The 19,029-nt window shown below is 58.0% G+C and overlaps 1 protein-coding gene across 1 annotated transcript; it reads right to left on the minus strand.

The window, feature by feature from the left end:
• LOC101943647 (M-phase inducer phosphatase 3-like) lies at nt 1-18,919 on the minus strand. The gene is made up of 12 exons (XM_065553633.1): nt 18,841-18,919; nt 18,518-18,796; nt 17,543-17,673; nt 17,446-17,506; nt 16,616-16,655; nt 14,614-14,685; nt 13,801-13,863; nt 8,871-8,969; nt 8,236-8,369; nt 7,522-7,633; nt 6,738-7,232; nt 1-271 (listed from the first exon to the last, which is right to left on the minus strand). Exons 2-11 carry the CDS (start codon nt 18,658-18,660, stop codon nt 7,080-7,082), a joined length of 1,008 nt encoding a protein of 335 aa, XP_065409705.1. The 5' UTR covers nt 18,661-18,796; nt 18,841-18,919; the 3' UTR covers nt 1-271; nt 6,738-7,079.
• Between the last annotated feature and the right edge of the window lie 110 nt (nt 18,920-19,029).

The following is a 19,029-nucleotide window of genomic DNA, read 5'->3' on the forward strand; positions in this document are numbered from 1 at the left end:
TTTGACTTACTCATGCTGCTGCACTTTTATTGTATTTGCCTGGCAAGAATGGGAGCGAGAGGAGGGGAGGGGGCTGAGGGCAGCCCTGGGGGGGGAAGCTCCTGTCAATCACTGCCCTGGGACAGGGGCAGAGGTCAGTTGGAGGGGGAAGGAGTGATGTGCACCCAAGCTCCACCCACAGACCAAACTCCACCCTTTCGAGGCACTAAAATGTGACACCAATAAAGGCAAATTGCGCAGGTCTCCATAAAATGATGGCTCCTCCTCTGTCCTGTTGTGACGTTATTGACATAAACTGGGACCGTATAGATCATTGTTGCAACCAAGGTCCTGTAGTGGCACCCAAATCTGGTATAAAGGGGGTCAAATGGGGTGTCTAGGACAAGGTTATGGTTTGCTGGTTATGATTATGCTGTCTATATGTGTGTATCAGTTTTGTGGTCGAAGTTATGAATATTGGCTCTATACTGTCTGTATGGCAAACTTATGCTATGCTTCTGGGTGACATCCCAGACAAGCTGAGATTAGCTCTGCCTAGCCTGCTTGATGGCCCATTAAGGACCATCAGCTATACAATGGACCCATTGAGAGAAGGCAGATACGCCTTGTAACTCAGCAAAGTATGCAGGGACTGGCCCATGTGACTCCAGACTCCATTTTGCTGTAATTTTCCATGGTAAGAACAAAGAGGTATTCTGACACCTGGAAAAGACTATATAAGGCGGATGCCTCATCTCCATCTGGTCTTCAATCCTGCTTCATACCTCTGGAGGAACTTTGCTACAAACTGAAGCTCTGAACAAAGGACTGAGGACCCATCCCAGCGGGGATGTATTCCAGAGACTTGATTTGAACCTGCAGTTTATTCCATCGCTGCTGCAAGCCTGAACCAAGAACTGTGCCATTACTGTATGTAATTGATTCCATTTAACCAATTCTAACTCTCATCTCTATCTTTTTCCTTTTATAAATAAACCTTTAGATTTTAGATTCTAAAGGATTGGCAACAGCGTGATTTGTGGGAAAGATCTGATTTGTATATTGACCTGGGTCTGGGGCTTGGTCCTTTGGGATCAGGAGAACCTTTTTCTTTTACTTGGGTACTGGTTTTCATAACCATTTGTCCCCGTACGAGTGGCACTGGTGGTTACACTGGGAAACTGGAGTGTCTAAGGAGATTGCTTGAGAGACTTGCGGTTAGCCAGTGGGGTGAGACCGAAGTTCCCTTAGTCTGGCTGGTTTGGTTTGCCTTAGAGGTGGAAAATACCCCAGCCTTGGGCTGCAACTGCCCTGTTTAAGCAATTTGTCCTGAGTTGGCACTCTCAGTTGGGTTCCGCCAGAACCGCATTGTCACAGTGGCGTAGTCGTGCTTGGATCCACAGAACCAGGTCAATTAAGCTTTGGGTCAGAACCCCACGCTATCCAAATTTGAATTTTGGAATTGAGAGTTTTGTTGGTTAAAGAGCTGCTGCAATGGCTGAGCAAAGAGCATATGAGGGACTTGGCAAAAAAGCCCTGGAAAATTTGTGTTCAGAAAAGAGGATAAGTTTTAGAAAGAAAGCTACAAATCAAGAACTGAGAAATCTGTTAATAGCCAGTGATCAGGGGGCAAGAGCACAGCCCTTACCTGAGGCTGCAGAAGATGCAGAAAAAATTAGGATGCAAAGGGTGACAAGTAAACTGCAATTTGAGCATGAACAGAAGCTAGCAGATCTTCGATTGCTGGAGAAGCAAAAAATAGCAGAATTAGAGAAGGAGGCTGCTGAGAGAGAGAAAGAAGCCGATCAAAGAAAGAAGGAGGCTGATGAGAGAGAAGAGAGAGCGCGTAAGGGGCGTCTAGAGCTGCTCGCTGCTGAGCAGGAGACTCACAGGATGGAACAGGAGACTCACAAGATGGAACAGGAGACGGCCAGACTTCAGCTCCAAGTAATGGAAGAGCGGAGAAAGTCATCCCCACCTGGTACTCCACTTCCCCCCCGCCATGAGAAAAACTGGGAAAGGATGTGTCCCATTTACAATGATACTGAGGATATAGAGGTGTTTTTGTCTACCTTTGAACGCCTCTGCAATCTGTACCAGATCCCCGAGGGTCAGCGAATGCCTGTCCTGCTGACCAGACTGACTGGAAAAGCCAGGGAGGTATTCAATGACTTGGGGGAACAAGAAGCCTTAGATTATGAGCGGTTTAAGGATTCTGTGTTAAGGCGGTTCAAGGTTACTCCTGAATCTTACAGAGTTAAGTTTAGAGAGTTTAAAATGTCTAAGGATTGTACTTTTGTAGAATGTGCTCATAAGCTGATGGGTTTTGTTAAAAAGTGGGTTATGGGAGCCAAGGCGCATGGGAGTTTTGAAAAACTGCTGGATTTAATAACTTTGGAACAGTTCTTAGACATTGTGCCTGACAATGTGAGAGCAGCTGTGTGTGACAGGGACCCTGAGTCAGTCCTACGGGCAGCAGAGATTGCGGATGCCCATACCCAAAACAGGGCTCGAGAAGGGTGTAAAACCCCGGGGAAAACTGATCACCATTCTCCCCAGTTCAAGAGGAGGGAAGGATTTAAAAATAAACCTGACTCTTCTAAAGGAGTTCAAGGGGGCCCGGAGGGTAGGAACTCACATCCCAGGACAGAACAGGTTACATGCTATCACTGTGGTATCCTGGGCCACATGAGACCAGACTGCCCGACACTGAAGGGCAGCCCAAAACCAGCAACCCCAAATGCCACGGCCAATGCTAACCCTGTTGTTGTAAACTCACAGGCAAGCCACACAGAGCCCAGCATTGGTGCCCTGTGTGCAAATGCTGTTTCTGTGGTCTCGGAAGAATTTGACCTTAAAACTCACATTAAAGCTAAATATGGGGGAAATAATGCAGAGTTTATTAGCAGTGCAGAAGTGAATGGAGTGAGGTGTATGGCATGGAGGGACACCGCAGCAGATATTACTCTGGTTAAAGCAAGTCTTGTCAGGAAGGAAGATTATTTGCCAGGTGAAGATGTAACTGTTGTAGCCTTATCTAAGTATTTTGTCAGGGTGCCTTTGGCTAAAATCCACCTGAAATGGAAGGGATTGGAGGGCACCATGGTTGTGGGAGTAAAAGACATAATCCCTAAGGATATTATGATTGGAAATGATATTAAAGCTATGGTCAGTCAAGTTAATACAAACCAAGCACAAGAGAGGATTGATCCTAAGGTTGTGCCTATGGAGGGTTTCTCCAAAAGTTTGTCTTTGGAAAGTAGCTGTTTGGCTGTGAATGAAGTTTCTGAATGTCTATCTAATGTCTCAGAAGTAAATCTGGAATTAGATCAAGCGAAGGGAGAGGAGAACAAGGAGATTTTGGATGAGCCTAGGCAGTCTTGTGAGCTGATGGCTTTATCTAGTCAGCAGTTTGGGAAGGCAAGGAGAGTGGAAGATGAGTGTCCCTATACCTTACCTGTTTCCTGTGTGGAGAATAGTGACAGTGAAGGAAATGTGCCTGTGTCTGTCAGGGGTATTGACTTGCCTATGGAGGAAGCTACCCCAGTCTCCAAGCAGTTGTCTGTGAACAGCCCGGTGTGCTGGGACAAGGGAAATGAAATCCCAAGCTGTATGTCTAGTAAAGGGAAATGCGTCACCAACTCTTTTTTGTCTGTGGAGCAGACAGAAGGTGCCTTTCGGCCTGTGATGGTTGAGAGTAATTTAGTTGTCTCAGAGTTGGTTCTGGATTCAACTAAAGCCCAGGAAGGGAATGGTCCTAAGTTTGCATCTGCTGGGGAGAATGGCACCGTAACTAGGTTGCATCCAGTTAGTGTCTTAGCAAAATCCCAGAGATCACAAGATTCTGGTGCTTGTATTTTGCCTGTTGCTCATGTGTGGTTGGAGAAGGGTGTAACAACTCTGTCTGATCAGGGTGATACCCTAGCCAGGGCACAAGGAGAGCAGAGAGGTAATTTGGTTGTGTTACCTACCGACAGTTTAACAACTTGTAGCAAAAAGGAAAAAATTCCTAAGCTTGTGTGTGGCAAAGAGAAGGGAACTATTTCTAACCTTTTATCTAGGAAGTCTATGGGTTCGCCTGAAAGGGGATTGTGTAGAAATCTGCCTGATGGGCCAAAGGTGATCCTGAATGTAAGTAAGACCCGGATAAAGTCTGTTGTTGCTCAGGAAAGTGTTCCTTTAGAGCAAGCCCTAGGTGAAGAGGGTAAGGGCAGAATTTCTGTGAGGGGTGAATTGCTGCTTAGAAAAGCTCCTGGAGAAAGGAATCCTCATGGTACTCGGTGCAAGCAGTTCCCTGCAACTGAAGGGTGTGAGAGTGATTTAATCAAGGAAGTTTCAGTTCCTAGCAGCAAACAATTGTCTGTTGTGAATGGATCCACTGACTTTCCTTTTAAAAGATCCAGTGTGGGTAGCTTTGAGAAGGTCTCAGAGGAAGTAAAAGTTGTTAAGGAATTGAGGCAGCCCTATAACCAAGTGGCTGGGTGGGGCCAACTTGTTGGGGAGACAATGGTGTTGGAACAGGAATGTCTCCTTTCTGATTCTTTAAATGAGCAGTTTGTGCTTCAGGGTTTGAGGACAGATTTGGTTACTGATGTGTCAGAGCAGAGCAGTTTTATGGCTAAATGCTTGAGGATGCGGGGGAGAGCAAGCAAACTCTCACCCGCAGACTCTTTGGATTTGTGTGGTATCTCTTTAAGACAGAGTCCAGCCTTGGAAATGATAGCAGTTACAAATGTGAAAACTGGTGGACTGGCTCTGGTCTGGGGTAGTGCAAATTACTTGTCTGGCTGGGAGGGAAAGGACTTGCTAATAGCTGTTAGCACAGAGGGCCCACCCCATCAGCCAGTGAATTCTGTTAAGCAAGAGAAATCAGGGTTTGATCCTGCAGGACAAGGAGGAAAGAGAAAACTGAATTTTGCAAAGGGAAGCCACAGGTTAACCCTAAAATGCCCAAACTCCGATGGTATTGAGCCAAAGGTGTGGCATGTCAAAAACGATTGTAGATGGACACTTGCAATAAACTTGTTGTTATTGCTAAATTTTGTAATGAATGTGTTGCTATTGCCACAAACTGTAAAAATGTACAATGTGCCTAATCTTTTGGAGGATCCCTTGAATGTGTTAAAAGGAATACATGAAAACACACGTTATGTTAAAAGGCCTTGCTATATTGATGTTTCACAGTTGATGCCTGTAAACAATATGGGAACTTTTCACAGGGGAAAAGACATTCCAGACCTAATGTGCTGTATGAAAAGGAAGACTGAGGCACACTACCATATTGCTTTCATGGCTAAATGCCAAGATTCCTGTACTATGAAGAACATTAATATCTGCATTTATTTGATGTTAATTGGGTTCCGAACATTTGCCCGAGCTTGTGTGGATAAAGTAACGGTTTCCTTTAGCTCTTGGAAAGATCACATGAGACATACAGGGACGATGCTGCCAGAGCAGATCCAATCCACTATTGTTCTAACTAAGTTTTACCTTGGGTTTGTAAAGAGGTTCAATCATGTGGTTGAACATGATTTTGATAAACCATTTCTGTTATACACTGGTATGGCTTCTAACCCAATACTAGCTGTAGTGAGACAGAACCCAGGATGGGGAGCTCTTGGGATGCAGTCAGTGATGTTTGTGTCATCCCTTCCTGCATCAATTTTGCGTTGGGGGTGTGACGTTATTGACATAAACTGGGACCGTATAGATCATTGTTGCAACCAAGGTCCTGTAGTGGCACCCAAATCTGGTATAAAGGGGGTCAAATGGGGTGTCTAGGACAAGGTTATGGTTTGCTGGTTATGATTATGCTGTCTATATGTGTGTATCAGTTTTGTGGTCGAAGTTATGAATATTGGCTCTATACTGTCTGTATGGCAAACTTATGCTATGCTTCTGGGTGACATCCCAGACAAGCTGAGATTAGCTCTGCCTAGCCTGCTTGATGGCCCATTAAGGACCATCAGCTATACAATGGACCCATTGAGAGAAGGCAGATACGCCTTGTAACTCAGCAAAGTATGCAGGGACTGGCCCATGTGACTCCAGACTCCATTTTGCTGTAATTTTCCATGGTAAGAACAAAGAGGTATTCTGACACCTGGAAAAGACTATATAAGGCGGATGCCTCATCTCCATCTGGTCTTCAATCCTGCTTCATACCTCTGGAGGAACTTTGCTACAAACTGAAGCTCTGAACAAAGGACTGAGGACCCATCCCAGCGGGGGATGTATTCCAGAGACTTGATTTGAACCTGCAGTTTATTCCATCGCTGCTGCAAGCCTGAACCAAGAACTGTGCCATTACTGTATGTAATTGATTCCATTTAACCAATTCTAACTCTCATCTCTATCTTTTTCCTTTTATAAATAAACCTTTAGATTTTAGATTCTAAAGGATTGGCAACAGCGTGATTTGTGGGAAAGATCTGATTTGTATATTGACCTGGGTCTGGGGCTTGGTCCTTTGGGATCAGGAGAACCTTTTTCTTTTACTTGGGTACTGGTTTTCATAACCATTTGTCCCCGTACGAGTGGCACTGGTGGTTACACTGGGAAACTGGAGTGTCTAAGGAGATTGCTTGAGAGACTTGCGGTTAGCCAGTGGGGTGAGACCGAAGTTCCCTTAGTCTGGCTGGTTTGGTTTGCCTTAGAGGTGGAAAATACCCCAGCCTTGGGCTGCAACTGCCCTGTTTAAGCAATTTGTCCTGAGTTGGCACTCTCAGTTGGGTTCCGCCAGAACCGCATTGTCACACCTGTGTGTCTGGGTCCGAAATGAAAAGTGAACAATGCTGCCATCAAGTCAACATCCAACGAGCTGAATGGAGCTGTCCAACCTCGCAGAGCTATCATTTCAGGCTGCCTGCAGACTCAGGAAGACGTCACTGCATCAGGTTCATTCACAGAGCCCTATTTTGAAGGTTTTCTGTGCAACCATAAAGGCTAGAGTCTTAAATTAAGCTGGGATGCTGGAGCTCCAGAGGCAGCCAGCAGGGGAAGGTCTGACTTGCCAAACGGGAAAGGGGCAGCTCTATTTCAGAGGCAAGGAGTGGGGCTAGTGGGTACCTCGCTGTGAGTCAGGGACGGGCTGTGGGTTGCTATGGGAAGGGAGACCCTGGGCACAGGGGCTTGAAAAGCTCCTTGCGGATCCTGCGCAGGCTCCAAGGCTGTTTCCTCCGCTGGTAGTTCCTAAGCTCGGCTCGGAAGTCCTTGTGTCGCATGTGGACATAGCCCTGGGGCTCGCAGAGATCCTAGAGAGAGAGCGAGAGCATGTGACACGTCCCCTGGGGAGGGAAATGGAGTCTAGTGGTTAGAGCAGGGGGCTGGGAGCCAGGACTCCTGGGTTCTCTCCACGACTCTGGGAGGGGAGTGGGGTCTAGTGGTTAGTGCAGGGGGCTGGGAGCCAGGACTCCTGGATTCTCTCCCTGGCTCTGGGAGGGGAGTGGGGACTAGTGGTTAGAGCAGGGGGCTGGGAGCCAGGACTCCTGGGTTCTGTTCTAGGCTATGCAACCCCCTCCCCTGCAATAGCCCCCTAGGTACCTGGAAGTGCTGGTAAAACTCCTTGTAGCCGCCACGTAGCACATACAGCTCTGGGTACCAGAGCTCCGGGTACCGATTGGCATCACGGTCCATTCTCCTCAGGCTGCGGCACCTGCCCAATGATAGAGGGATTTCACCACTGAGCCCCTTCCCACTGTCATTCTAGGGACCCCCCTGCACCCACAGGGGCCACAGGACGGTGCAGAGTGGGTGAGTCTGATTGGCCGAAGTGAGCTTGTGAGGGCAGGAAGGAAGTGTGGCAGGGGGCAGCTGTGGGAGGCACTGTGGGGTTAATGGAGCCTGGAGCCAGCAAGACTGGCCAGCCCCAGCCACCAGAGCCAGGCATTGGCCTCACCCCAATAGGACATAGAGCCTTGGGGGGCACCTGCAACCACAGGTTGCCACTGCTGCCCTGGGAGTGGAGCAGCGAGGTGCCCCGGCTGGGCAGCAGTGCTGGGATGGGAGCCAGGCGCGCCCTGTTGGTCCACTCCCTCTGGGTCACCTGGCATTGGCCACTGTCAGTAGACAGGATACTGGGCTAGATGGACCTTTAGTCTGACCCAGTACGGCCGTTCTTATGTTCTTATGTTGATCTCAGCCGGGTAGGCATTCCAGTGTCCCCAACTCTGCAGCTCCTCCCTATCACAGAGACCTTGGCAGGGGGATGAGCAGGGAGAGAGTGGGGGGAGCTGGGCGGGCCCCCAAGGCACCTACAATCGGGGGCCTCTCTCAGAGGAGAACTCGCAGTGGAAGATCAGGACACTGCTGCGGGGGCACGGGGTCGTGCCCAAGGGATCCGGCAGGAACCACCTCGCCAGCTGCTCTTCTCGGTACAGATTCAGGGCGCCCTGCGCGAGAGCAAGGAGGTCAGAGGGGTGCAGCGGGTGGGGGGCAGCACAGGCAGGACCAGGGCTCAGTGCTCCTTCCCGCCTTCAGGGCTGGGGGAGCATCCCATAGATGGGGTCAACTGGGAGCTGGCAAAGTGCCATGGCCCCCGCCCCCTTCTCCCCAGGCAAAACCACTGAGCAGCCCAGGATCCTGCATGATGCTTATAGGATTTTAATAATTTCATGATCCCCACAGCCAGCGCCCCGCCCTGCTCCCCACAGCGCCCCCTGCTGGGAGAGGCCATGACTGGAGTAGCTGGGAGCTCCCCCCAGCCAGTCCTGCCCCCCTCTCCACAGCGCCCCCTGCTGGAACAGGCCGGGGCTGGAGTAGCCGGGAGCTCCCCCCACAGCCAGTCCTGCCCCGCTCTCTGTGACACCTGGCGGGAGCTGTCTCTGCACGGCAGGCAGCCTGTTGCGTGCGGGAAGTTGCTGGGGGCAGGACCGGTTGAGCCAGGCTCTTACCTTTATGTGTCCCCCCGCGTATTCATAGGGATAGCGACAGTCCACCACCACGTACTCCTCCACCACCCCAGCCAACTGGCCGCACAGCAGGGAAGCCACCTGGGGGAGTTGAAATGGGGAGGGGGATGAGCTCCCGAGAGGCTGCGTCATGGCAGCTCTGGGCTCCTCCTCCCCCCACCTGCCAGGGCCCCTCGTGTCAGGCATTGGGCCCAACGTGCTGAGGGTGCAGCGTCCCATGGCCAGGGTGCGAGGGGTGTACTCCATCCTGGCTCTGAAAGAGTTAACTGGAGCAGGAGAGGCCAGTTAACCCCTGGTCCCCTGGAGCCTGGCGTGTGGGGTACCTCCCGGCGGGGGGTCAGCAGACGGGGGCTGCAGGGAGCGAGGGACGCACTCGGCGGTCCCTTGCAGGGCAAGGCTGGAGAGAGGAGGAGGGTCAGGGAGGAAGCCCTGGGGCAGAGCTGCCCTGGGACCCTCGCCTGAGGAGAGCAGTGTCTGGCAAGAGGCCAGGAGAGACCCCGAGCAGCCCTTGGGGTGGGGAGCCCTGGTGAAAGGGCAGGCTCTGGGCTTGCAGAGCGAGACCCTGGGAGGGGTTCAGTGGAGGAACAGGCGAGGGGGACCGAAGAGGGCAGAGAAGGGTGAACCTAGAGAGGGCTGCTGGCCGGCTGGGTAGGCAGAAGACCACAGAGGCAACAGCCGGGAGTCTGGTGGAGTGACCCTGGACTGCCTGTCCTAGGGTCCCTGGGCTGGAACCCAGGACAGAGGCCAGGCCTGGGCTCCCCTACCTGCTCTGGGGAAGGCAGCGAGAAGCCCCCAAGAAGGGGCTGTGGCCTGGTGGGAGGTTTTGGGCCCGACGGGGGGCGGCCGACCAGACGGTTGTTGGACGTAGTTCCCCGGAAAGGGGGGACTAAGCATGATCTGGCTGGAGGGCTGAGTCACGAGAAGAGGCAGAACTGCTGGGCTGAGATCAGCCGTCAGCAGGGGCGCGAGATGAGGAGAGCTGCTGTGCCATGCCCAGCCACGCGGCAGCGAGTCCATGTTTCCACCAAGGCATAAGGTCCCCACACGTAGCTGGTCCGATGCCCCCAATCCTGACCCGCACCCCCCACACAGTGCTCAGTCCCATCTGCACCAACGCACCACAGTCCCTGCCGATCCAGATCCCCTCTGGCTCTGCTGCCCGTCAGGCGTGTGGCTTTGTGCTGCGTCTTTCTGTGGGTGGCAGGGAGGCAGGCAGCAGAGGGCCTGGGCAGGAGCAGGGGCATGGACACAGAGCAGCTTTAGGGCTAGTGCTGTTTCCCTCACCCTGTGAAGTTCCTGACTGGGGTCAGAGATGGGGGAAGCACCAGGCAGTCAGTCTGTGGGCACGTGGCTGGAATGCTGGCTGCCGGGACAGCTCCTCTGCAAATAATGGCGCCTGGGCTGCTTTAGTTTTAGTCCTTTCCTGTCACTCCCCAGCACACGGGGTGGCAGCGTCAGGCTAGTGAGACACACAGCACGGAACCGGGGACGATTAACAGGCCCACGATGCAGCCGCTAGAAGCAGAGCGAACAGGCAGCTCGGAAGGACGCAGAGCACGGAGAGAGCTGGATTGCCAGCAAACCCTCTGCCCAGGCATGGCAGCCGTAGGGGTCAGAAATGAGTCTGTATGGAGAACTGGCCGGCGGGGATGGAGATGATGCAGCAAAGGGGAAGATTTTGTAGTATCCTACTGGGGGGAAAGGAGGCGAGGCGAGGCGCGGGAGACCCTGTTGCCAGGAACAACGCATGAAACACTGGAATGGCAGATCGAGGCGTTTGGGTCTGGGGGCCCCGAACAGAATGAGCCGGGAGAGGGAGCCGGAGCCGTGCTCTTGCAGCATGGAGCTGAGAGCTCAGGCATGCGCATGGAGCTGTGAAGACGTAACAGGTTCCCTAATCAGTGAGAGGACACGTGATTCCAGTGTACAGGGAAACGGCTCTAGCCCTAGAGAAATGCCTCCAAAGAGCAAGGCCAGCTGAACAGTCCGGGAAAGGATCAAAACGAGGGCAGAACACAGACATGGGCAGCAGTGCAGGGGGCGTGGAAACAGATTTCCAGTGAGCCGAAGGGAACTGAGGTGCCCTACACCGGAGACCTGCTCATCTCTGAGGGATTCCAGCCAGCCCCTGCAAAACGGAGCCAGCAGGAAAATGCCTGGGGCAAAGGCGGTGGAAGGAGTCCAGCGATGTGCCTGTGCAGATTCTGCTCCTGCCCATCAGACGCCCTGCAGACAGCTAGCACAGCGGTGCGGCGCGGGCATGGGCACTGGAAAGAGTGATGAAAATCACAGCCCCTCGTGCGCAGCCCTGCCGAGCCACTGGCACTGCAGGGGGGACTCAGGAGGAGGGCTAGGGGCAGCACTGGTGCCAAGCCCTGCCGGGCACAGGAAGGGGATGTGCTCAGTGTGACGAAGTGGGACTGTTCTTAATGTTTTCCCTGAATACTGTGTGGGTGCCTCAGTTTCCCCTATGCTATTCTTAGGTATCTAGGTGGAAGGGATCAGGATGTGTGATTATTGCAGAGCCCAAGAGGGCCCCTGTGATACTGTCTGCACAGAGAATGACCGACACTCTGTCTCCTGGCAACTGATGGCCTGGGCCCTTCCTCTACAAAGGTGCCAACTGAAGGTGTCGGAGAACAAAGAGATCAGGTGACCTCCTGGCCCCGGAAAGAGACAAAGGCAGAGGAGGGGGGGCTGCAGAGTTTCAGTTTGGAGCTGGCTGGGAAAATGAAGGGGAGCCCAGATGGGCTCTGGCCTCCCTGCCCCCCCCAAGAGGGACCTAACTAAGGGGGTCCTGTTGTCTGTGCCTGCAAGACCTGTCCTGGGCTGTGTTCCTGTCGTCTAAATAAACCTTCTGCTTTACTGGCTGGCTGAGAGTCACGGTGAATCGCAGGAACCCGGGGGTGCAGGGCCTTGTCTCCCCCACACTCTGTGACAGGGCGCCTGGTTCCAGCAGTTCCCTTTGATCACCAGCTGCACGTGCAGACCGAGCCCACGCTGCGGCTGGGTGCTCCCATGCGCCTGCAACGCGTGTTATCGAGGCAGCAGTGCTAGGTGAGGGCAAGGAACGGCGCTGCTGGCGGCCGGTCTGCAGAGCAGGCAGAGCTCACACAGATGCTGTGTGGGGCAGTCTCTCCCCGGGGGGCTCCCGGCCGTCCAGCCAGGCTGGGGGCAGTGAAACGATTCAGGCTCCAGGGCTGGCCAGGCTGCAAGGCGCAGGCTCCCCCGACTGCCAGGGGAGGGATGAGCTGGGTGCAGAAGACGGGGGTTGTTTCAAGGGGACTGGGCAGTAATCCCAGCGATTTAGGAGCTGACACTGTAAGACCTGAGGCCTGCCGGAGACAAGCTGGGGAGCGGACCTGCTGGCCAGGCATGAATGAGATCAGGACATGGAACTGTGTGAGCTGCGCAAAGAATACAGCGAGACTGCAGCCACAGGAGATCCTAACCCCAGCCTGGGGAAAGGTGGGACCAGACCTGCCCTCTGCTAATGCCAGGAACTACGCGGCCCAGTGGAGGTGGGTGGTGGGCAAGCTGGAGGATGTGCGGTGAGAATTGTGATCAGGACGCTGAAGGTACATTTTGTAAGGTCTGGCGTCCTGGCAGGGCCGGTGCAAGGATGTTTCGCGCCAGAGGCGAAACTTCCACTCTGCGCCCTCCTCCCGCCCGGGCCGTGCAGCAGCTCCCCTCCCCCCTCCTGCCCTGAAGCGCCCCCTCCTCACCTGCGGCAGCTCCCCCCCCCGCCCGGGGAGCCGTGCAGCAGCTCCCCGCCCCCCTCCCGCCCTGAAGCGCTCCCCCTCTCCCGCGGCAGCTCCCCCCCCACGCCCGGGGAGCCGTGCAGCAGCTCCCCGCCCCCCTCCCGCCCTGAAGCGCCCCCCCCTGCGGCAGCTCCCCCCCCCGCCCGGGGAGCCGTGTGGCAGCTCCCCGCCCCAGCTCACCTCTGCTCCGCCTCCTCCCCGAGCACGTCGTCGCCGCTCCACTTCTCCCACCTCCCAGGCTTGTGGTGCCAATCAGCTGTTTGGCGTCGCAAGCCTGGGAGGGAGAGAAGCAGAGCGGGGCGGCGTGCTCAGGGGAGGAGGCGGAGCAGAGGTGAGCTGGGGCGGGGAGTTCTCCTGCGTGCCGCCCCTCCCCCCAACATGCTGCAGGCGGCCCTCCCCACGCCCCCCTGCCCCAGCTCCCTCCGCCTAAATGCCGATGACGAAGAAAATGCCGCCCCCCAAATGCTAGTGCCCTAGGCGACCGCCTAGGTCACCTAATAGGTTCCACCAGCCCTGCGTCCGGGCTGCAGCTCACTGCAGCAGAATCCAAAGCAGGTACCCACCCAGCAATGGGAAGGAGCCCTGGCAGTGCCCGCAGCCCGGGGAGCGATGGCGAAGGCCGAGCAGACAGGGAGGGCAATGCTGGATCACAGCAGTGTCACTCCCAGGGACCCCAGCAAAGCGAAGGGGTCAGAGAGCTGGACTTGCTTCCCGGGACGGGCCGGCTGCTGTAGCCCAGTGGAGGGACAGTGCGCAGGAGGGAAGCAGTTCAGACAACGCCACGCAGGCAGGCAGCGCAGCCGCTGTGACAGAGGAGCCAAGGAGCCGAGTCCCCTACGTACAGGGGAGCAGAGTGGGGTCCAGCCGTCAGTAGCCACACACAGCAGAGGCAAAGGGCAATGCTACAAGCTGCTCCGGGACGCTGGGCGCGTGCGTAGCTGCAGACGGAGGACAGTGGTGGAGAGCAAACCGAGACAGCAGCGGAGCAGAGCTGGACAGCCGGCACACCCAGACAGCCATCGGTCTGTGTGCACATGGCTGGAATGTCAGTTGCGGCTGCTGCATCGCGCTGCGGTTCTTAATAAGAGTTGTTTTACAAGCATGGGGTCCGTGCGCGCTGTTACGCAGCAGTGGGCGCATTTCACACTTACTGTGGTGGGGCTGACGTAACGCAGATCCCGGTGCTGGCCATCCTCCAGTGGCAGAGAGCAGGGCTGGGGGCACCAACAGAGACAGGCATTGGCACAAAAACAGAGCTGAAGGGATATCCCTGCTCTCCCTAGGGAGGGACATATGTATCCCCTGTCTGCCACCACACACACGCCCTGTGCTCCCTGGAGTGGGATGCCCTCCCTCCCCCACATATTCTGCCCTCCTTGGAGCAGGATGTCTCCTTTCCCCACACGCACACACGTTCTACCTTCCTTGGAGCCGAGAGGTGAGGTGTTCACCTTAGTCACAGACTGGCCCCTGGGGCAGGCATGTTCCATGTATGGCACTGGAGGGGCAGCTGGCACCCTCCTGGGACGGGGAGGACGGGCGGATGCTCTGCGCCCCCGCGGGGCCTGTGGCGGGAAGGGCTGGGGGTGCTAGCAGACGAGGCCAGCCTGGCTAATAAATTAAATAAATAAATGGAGATATCCTATCTCCTAGAACTGGAAGGGACCTTGAAAGGTCATTGAGTCCAGCCCCCTGCCTTCACTAGCAGGACCAAGTACTGATTTTGCCCCAGATCCCTAAGTGGCCCCCTCAAGGACTGAACTCACAACCCTGAGTTTATCAGGCCAATGCTCAAACCACTGAGAGCAGCACAGCCTTGCTGGCCCCAGGAGAGAGGCCGGGGCATGGGGCCTGGGCTCTGGGCAGGGGAGCGAGGATTTCGGTCACTGCCCAGGGTGATGGGCCCTTGCGGAGCGATTGGGCTGGGGGGCGGCGAGCTCACGGGACGGGTACGATCCACTCACCCTGGAAAAATCCCCAGTCAGGATCTCGCCGTCCGTCCCAGGGGCTGGAGCAGGAGAGAGGCCAGAGCTGCCCTGGGAGAGGGGACGAGGGGAAGCCGGAGTGTCAGAGACACAGGGACAGGGGAGAGAGGCAAAACCAGCACCGGCAGCGTCACGCCGTCTGGCTTCCCTCTGGCCATGCCTCCCCCTGCCCCTGGCCAGCCTGGCGCGGGACTTGCCGTGAGCCCACGCGCAAGCAGGGCACAGCGACCGGCTCCGTCTCTCGGTGCCTGAGCCCTGCCTGACCCAGGTGGGGCCCTGTCTGCAAGCGCCGGACGTCCCTGCTCCCCGGGCAGCTCCAGCCCCTGGTAAGGCTCCCACAGGGGGGCACGGGTGGGTGCTCATGTTTGGGCGCAGCCTCGGCTGCCTTGGTGGCACTCAGACCTCCGAGGTTTGACCTTTACGAATCCCCAGCCCAGCGCTGTGCCTGGAAGAGTCAAACCCCGGGGAAATCGACCAGCTGCTGTTGGGGGCAGCAAACCCCACAGGCTGTGAGGGGCCCAGGAGAGGGCAGACGGTTTGGGGGCGATTCGGGACTGTGGGGCGTGGGGGTCACCCTGTGAACAGTAACTGGTGTGCTGGTGCCGGGCTGTGAGCCCCCGCGGCGTGGCAGTGCAGGCACCCAGAGCTGCAGGGCAGGGGGTGACCCCAAACGCCCCAGCCTCCCAGCTCAGTCTGTCCCCAGCACACGGCCGTGCTCCCCAAATATCCCCGTGGGCAGATCAGACAGCACTGCCCCCACTCCCCTTGGCACTTCCTTCCCCTGGTCCCTGGCGGGCTCCTCGCAGGCGCTTGCTCTGGGGGGAGGGCAGAAGGGAGGGAGCCATGACAAGGCTGCCCAGGACAGGGGGTGAGTGGGGAAGGAAAACGTGCTGGTGTCAGAGCAGGAAGCGGGTGGAGCAGGGCAGGGTGGGGCCGAGCCTGGAGCGGGGCAGGGCGGGGCCGGGCACGGAGCGGGGCAGGGTGGGGCCGGGTCTGGAGCGGGGCAGGGTGGGGCTGGGCACGGAGCGGGGCAGGGCCGGGCAGGGCGGGGCCAGGCACAGAGCGGGGGCAGGGCAGGGCTGGGCACGGAGCGGGTGCAAAGCAGGACAGGGCAGAGCAGGTGCAGGGCGGGACCGGGCGGATGCAGGGCAGGGCAGGGTACAGAGCGGGGGCAGGGCAGGGCTGGACACGGAGCGGGTGCAGGGCGGGGCCGGGCACGGAGCGGGTGCAAAGCAGGACAGGGCGGGGCATGGAGCAGAGCGGGTGCTGGGCGGGGCCGGGCACGAAGTGGGTGCAGGATGAGGCCAGGCACGAAGTGGGTGCAGGATGAGGCCAGGCAGAGCGGGTGCAGAGCTGGGCCGAGCATGGAGCGGGTGCAGGGCGGGGTGCGTGTGGCGGGGTACCAGGCAGGGAGCAGTCATGGGGCAGAGGGGCCAGGCCTGCAGAGACCCCGTCCATCCTGCCCCTGTTCTTAGCCCGATGCCGCAGCCCTGTGGCTTTGTGCATGCCGCTGTCTCGCTGTAACTCGGGTGCGCTGGGACCGGTGCCAGGCAGGGCTGTATAAATCCATGCCAGCGATGCCAGCCTCACCCGTGCTTCAGTACTGCCCATCACGCCGCCCCCACCTCACCCCCCGAGTCCTTAGTGAGCCCTGGCCTAGAAGAGCCAGATGGGGGGGGGGGGTGAAAGGCTGGTTCCTTCCCCACCAGGCAGGCTCTGAAGGGGCCCGGTGCCCGCCCCTCGGGGCTGGGAACGAGCAGGCACCGGCCGGCCCACAGGGGCACGTCTGGGGACGTGGAAGGGCCCGACCCAGTGGGGTGCAGAGTGTGCCCGGCAGTGCCAGGGCAGGGTACTGGGGCTGCAGAATGGCCGTGTTCGTGCCCTCGAGCCCAGGGGTGGGGGATAGGACAGCGGCCCACAGGCCCTGCCCATGCCCTGCACGGTCCCTTCCCCGCCCCTCGGACACAGCCCGGGTACTCACGGAGCGGGGCAGGCTGCAACGCGAGGGCATCTGACTGCAGCTGAGAAGAGAAACCAGAGCCAGGGGGTCAGAGCGGCCCCAGTGGGCAGCAGCCTCCCGGCCAGGCACACAGACAGTGTGTGTGTGGGGGCTATGGGGTGCACTGCGTGTGCCAATGGAGCTAGGGGGAGCACTGCGTGTGCCAGGGGGCTCTGGGGAGCAGTGGGGAGGGCTATGGGGTGCACTGTGGGGACTATGGGGAGCACTATGGGGGGGCTAGGAGGAACAGGTGGGGGGCTCTGGGGAGCAGTGGGGGGCTATGGGGCACACTGTGGGGGGGCTAGCACCCCAGTACATACAGTAAAATCGCTCGGGGGGGGCGGGCTGGTGCAGAGGATCTGTGGGCGTGGGGGGCGCATGGACGGGTGTGGCACAGAGGCTGGTCGGTGCGGCAGGCTGGCAGCAGAGCTCCCCGTGGGGCAGGGAAGAGCCAGGCTGGCGCAGGCTGACCTGCATGGGGGGAGCAGTGGCACCGTGAGGCAGCGGAGCAGCCCCCCAGGGCTGGCAGAGGCCGGGCAGCCCCTGAGCAGCGGGTGCTGGGAGTGCGAGCGGCCTGGCACGTACTGCAGGGGGACCCATGGGCAGCAGGGGCTGGGGCCCCCGTGGGGACACCCCCCCCCCGGCCACTGCTCCAACAGGGTCTCAGCCCCAGGCGCTGGCTTGCTGCAGGTGACCCATAATAACCCTCCCCTGGGACAGACACAGCGGGGCCTCTGCTCTGCCCCCCAGCCTGCCTGGGACGCCCCCAGACAGCGACGCTGCCTGTTCCCTGCTCCCACCCCTCCAGGTACCTGCCCTCGCTGCTGCTGCTGCTGCAGGCCTGGGGGCTGAGCGAGGGCTCCAGCGCGCCACCTGGGACAGAGAGAGTGGGTCAGTGGGGCGCTGGCCGGGGGGCGGGGGCTGTGCAGAGGGGCTGGTGCTGACCTGTGGGCGTTCCCGCGGGAGCCAACAGCTGGGAGCCAGAGGGGCTCGGAGTCAGGGCGTCTGGGGACAGCCTCAGCCTTCTCCTTGGGGTGATGCTGCGGGAGAGAGCAGCCCGTGACCACCCTGCCACCCGCCATCACCCTCCTTGTCCGCCGTCACCCTGCCACCCGCCGTCACCCTCCTCGTCCGCCGTCACCCTGCCACTCGCCGTCACCCTCCTCACCCGCCATCACCCTGCCACCCGCTGTCACCCTGCCACCCGCCGTCACCCTCCTCGCCCACCATCACCCTGCCACCCGCCGTCACCCTGCCACCCACTGTCACCCTGCCACCCGCTGTCACCCTCCTCGCCTGCTGTCATCCGCCATCCTCCTCCTCACCCGCCGTCACCCTCCTTGCCTGCCGTCACCCTCCTCACCTGCTGTCACCCGCCATCCTCCTCCTCGCTCGCCATTACTCTCTCACCCACTGTCATCCTCCTCACCTGCCATCACCCTGCCACCCATCGTCACCATAACCTGCTGTCATCCTCCTCGCCTGCTATCACCCTGACACCCATCGTCACCCTTCCACCCGCCATCACCCTCCTCACCCGCCATCACCCTGACACCCACTATTACCTTCTTCACTCACCATCACCCTTCTCATCCTGCTACCAGGCTGGGCCCATCCCACGCACATGGGGGCAGGGTTCCTGTCACCCCCCCGTCCGTAGATCTCCCCCAGCACCCGCCCTGCCGGAGCTCCCCACGGGGTGAATGGGTGGACTGGCCCAGTCTCTGCCAGAGCTCACCGAGGCCGTTCCTAACCTGGCCAAAAGGGGTCACTGCAGAGTAATGTTTAGCCAAATACCTCAGGGCCCATCCCCAACCCACCCCATCGCACCTCCGTCCCCTGCCCACCCGTCTCCTTCCCAGACCAGGAATGGGGGGCAGGTACCTCTCCACACAGCTGAGATGTCCCATGTTCGTGCACAAGTTGCCGACGGGTGACGGCCCCAGCTCAGGGGTGAAGATGAGCCCGGCAGGTGGGCGGATGGCCCGGTTCCCTGGGTGGGGGCTGGCTCCCTTGGGGCTGGCCATCACGGACGGGCCTTGCCGTGGGGTCTGCTGCCAGGGCCGGGAACCACCCCGCTGCCCAGGAGCTCGTCCCTAGGGAGCTAAAGACACCCCCAAGCAGCTGGTCCCCTGCCCTGGACAGTCGGGGACGCTGTCCTGCCTAGAGCTCCGATGGCCTGGGGCCGCTCTGCCCCCTCTGTGTGCCTCGAGCTCCGATGGCCTGGGGCCGCTCTGCCCCCTCTGTGTGCCTCTGCCCGTCCCCACCTCGCTCCTCCCTCAGCTCAGCTCCTGTCGCCAGCCCTGCGTTTAAATGTCCCGCTGCCAATGGGGAGAGACCAAACCCTCCCTGGTCACCGTTGCTACAGCAAGCTCTCTCCCCTGGGGACAACACTT

Source organism: Chrysemys picta, chromosome 7 (genome assembly GCF_011386835.1).
Source record: "Chrysemys picta bellii isolate R12L10 chromosome 7, ASM1138683v2, whole genome shotgun sequence".
Classification (NCBI taxonomy): domain Eukaryota; kingdom Metazoa; phylum Chordata; order Testudines; family Emydidae; genus Chrysemys; species Chrysemys picta.

Bases quoted from the DNA above. Each gene is read 5' to 3' on its own strand.
- LOC101943647 (XM_065553633.1), bottom strand. From the start codon at position 18,660: ATGGCCAGCCCCAAGGGAGCCAGCCCCCACCCAGGGAACCGGGCCATC. The intron at 14,686-16,615 runs GTGAGTACCCGG...CCCCTCTCCCAG, and splicing joins GTTGCAGCCTGCCCCGCTCC to GGCAGCTCTGGCCTCTCTCC. The intron at 7,233-7,521 runs GTACCTAGGGGG...CTCTCTCTCTAG, and splicing joins AGTTTTACCAGCACTTCCAG to GATCTCTGCGAGCCCCAGGG.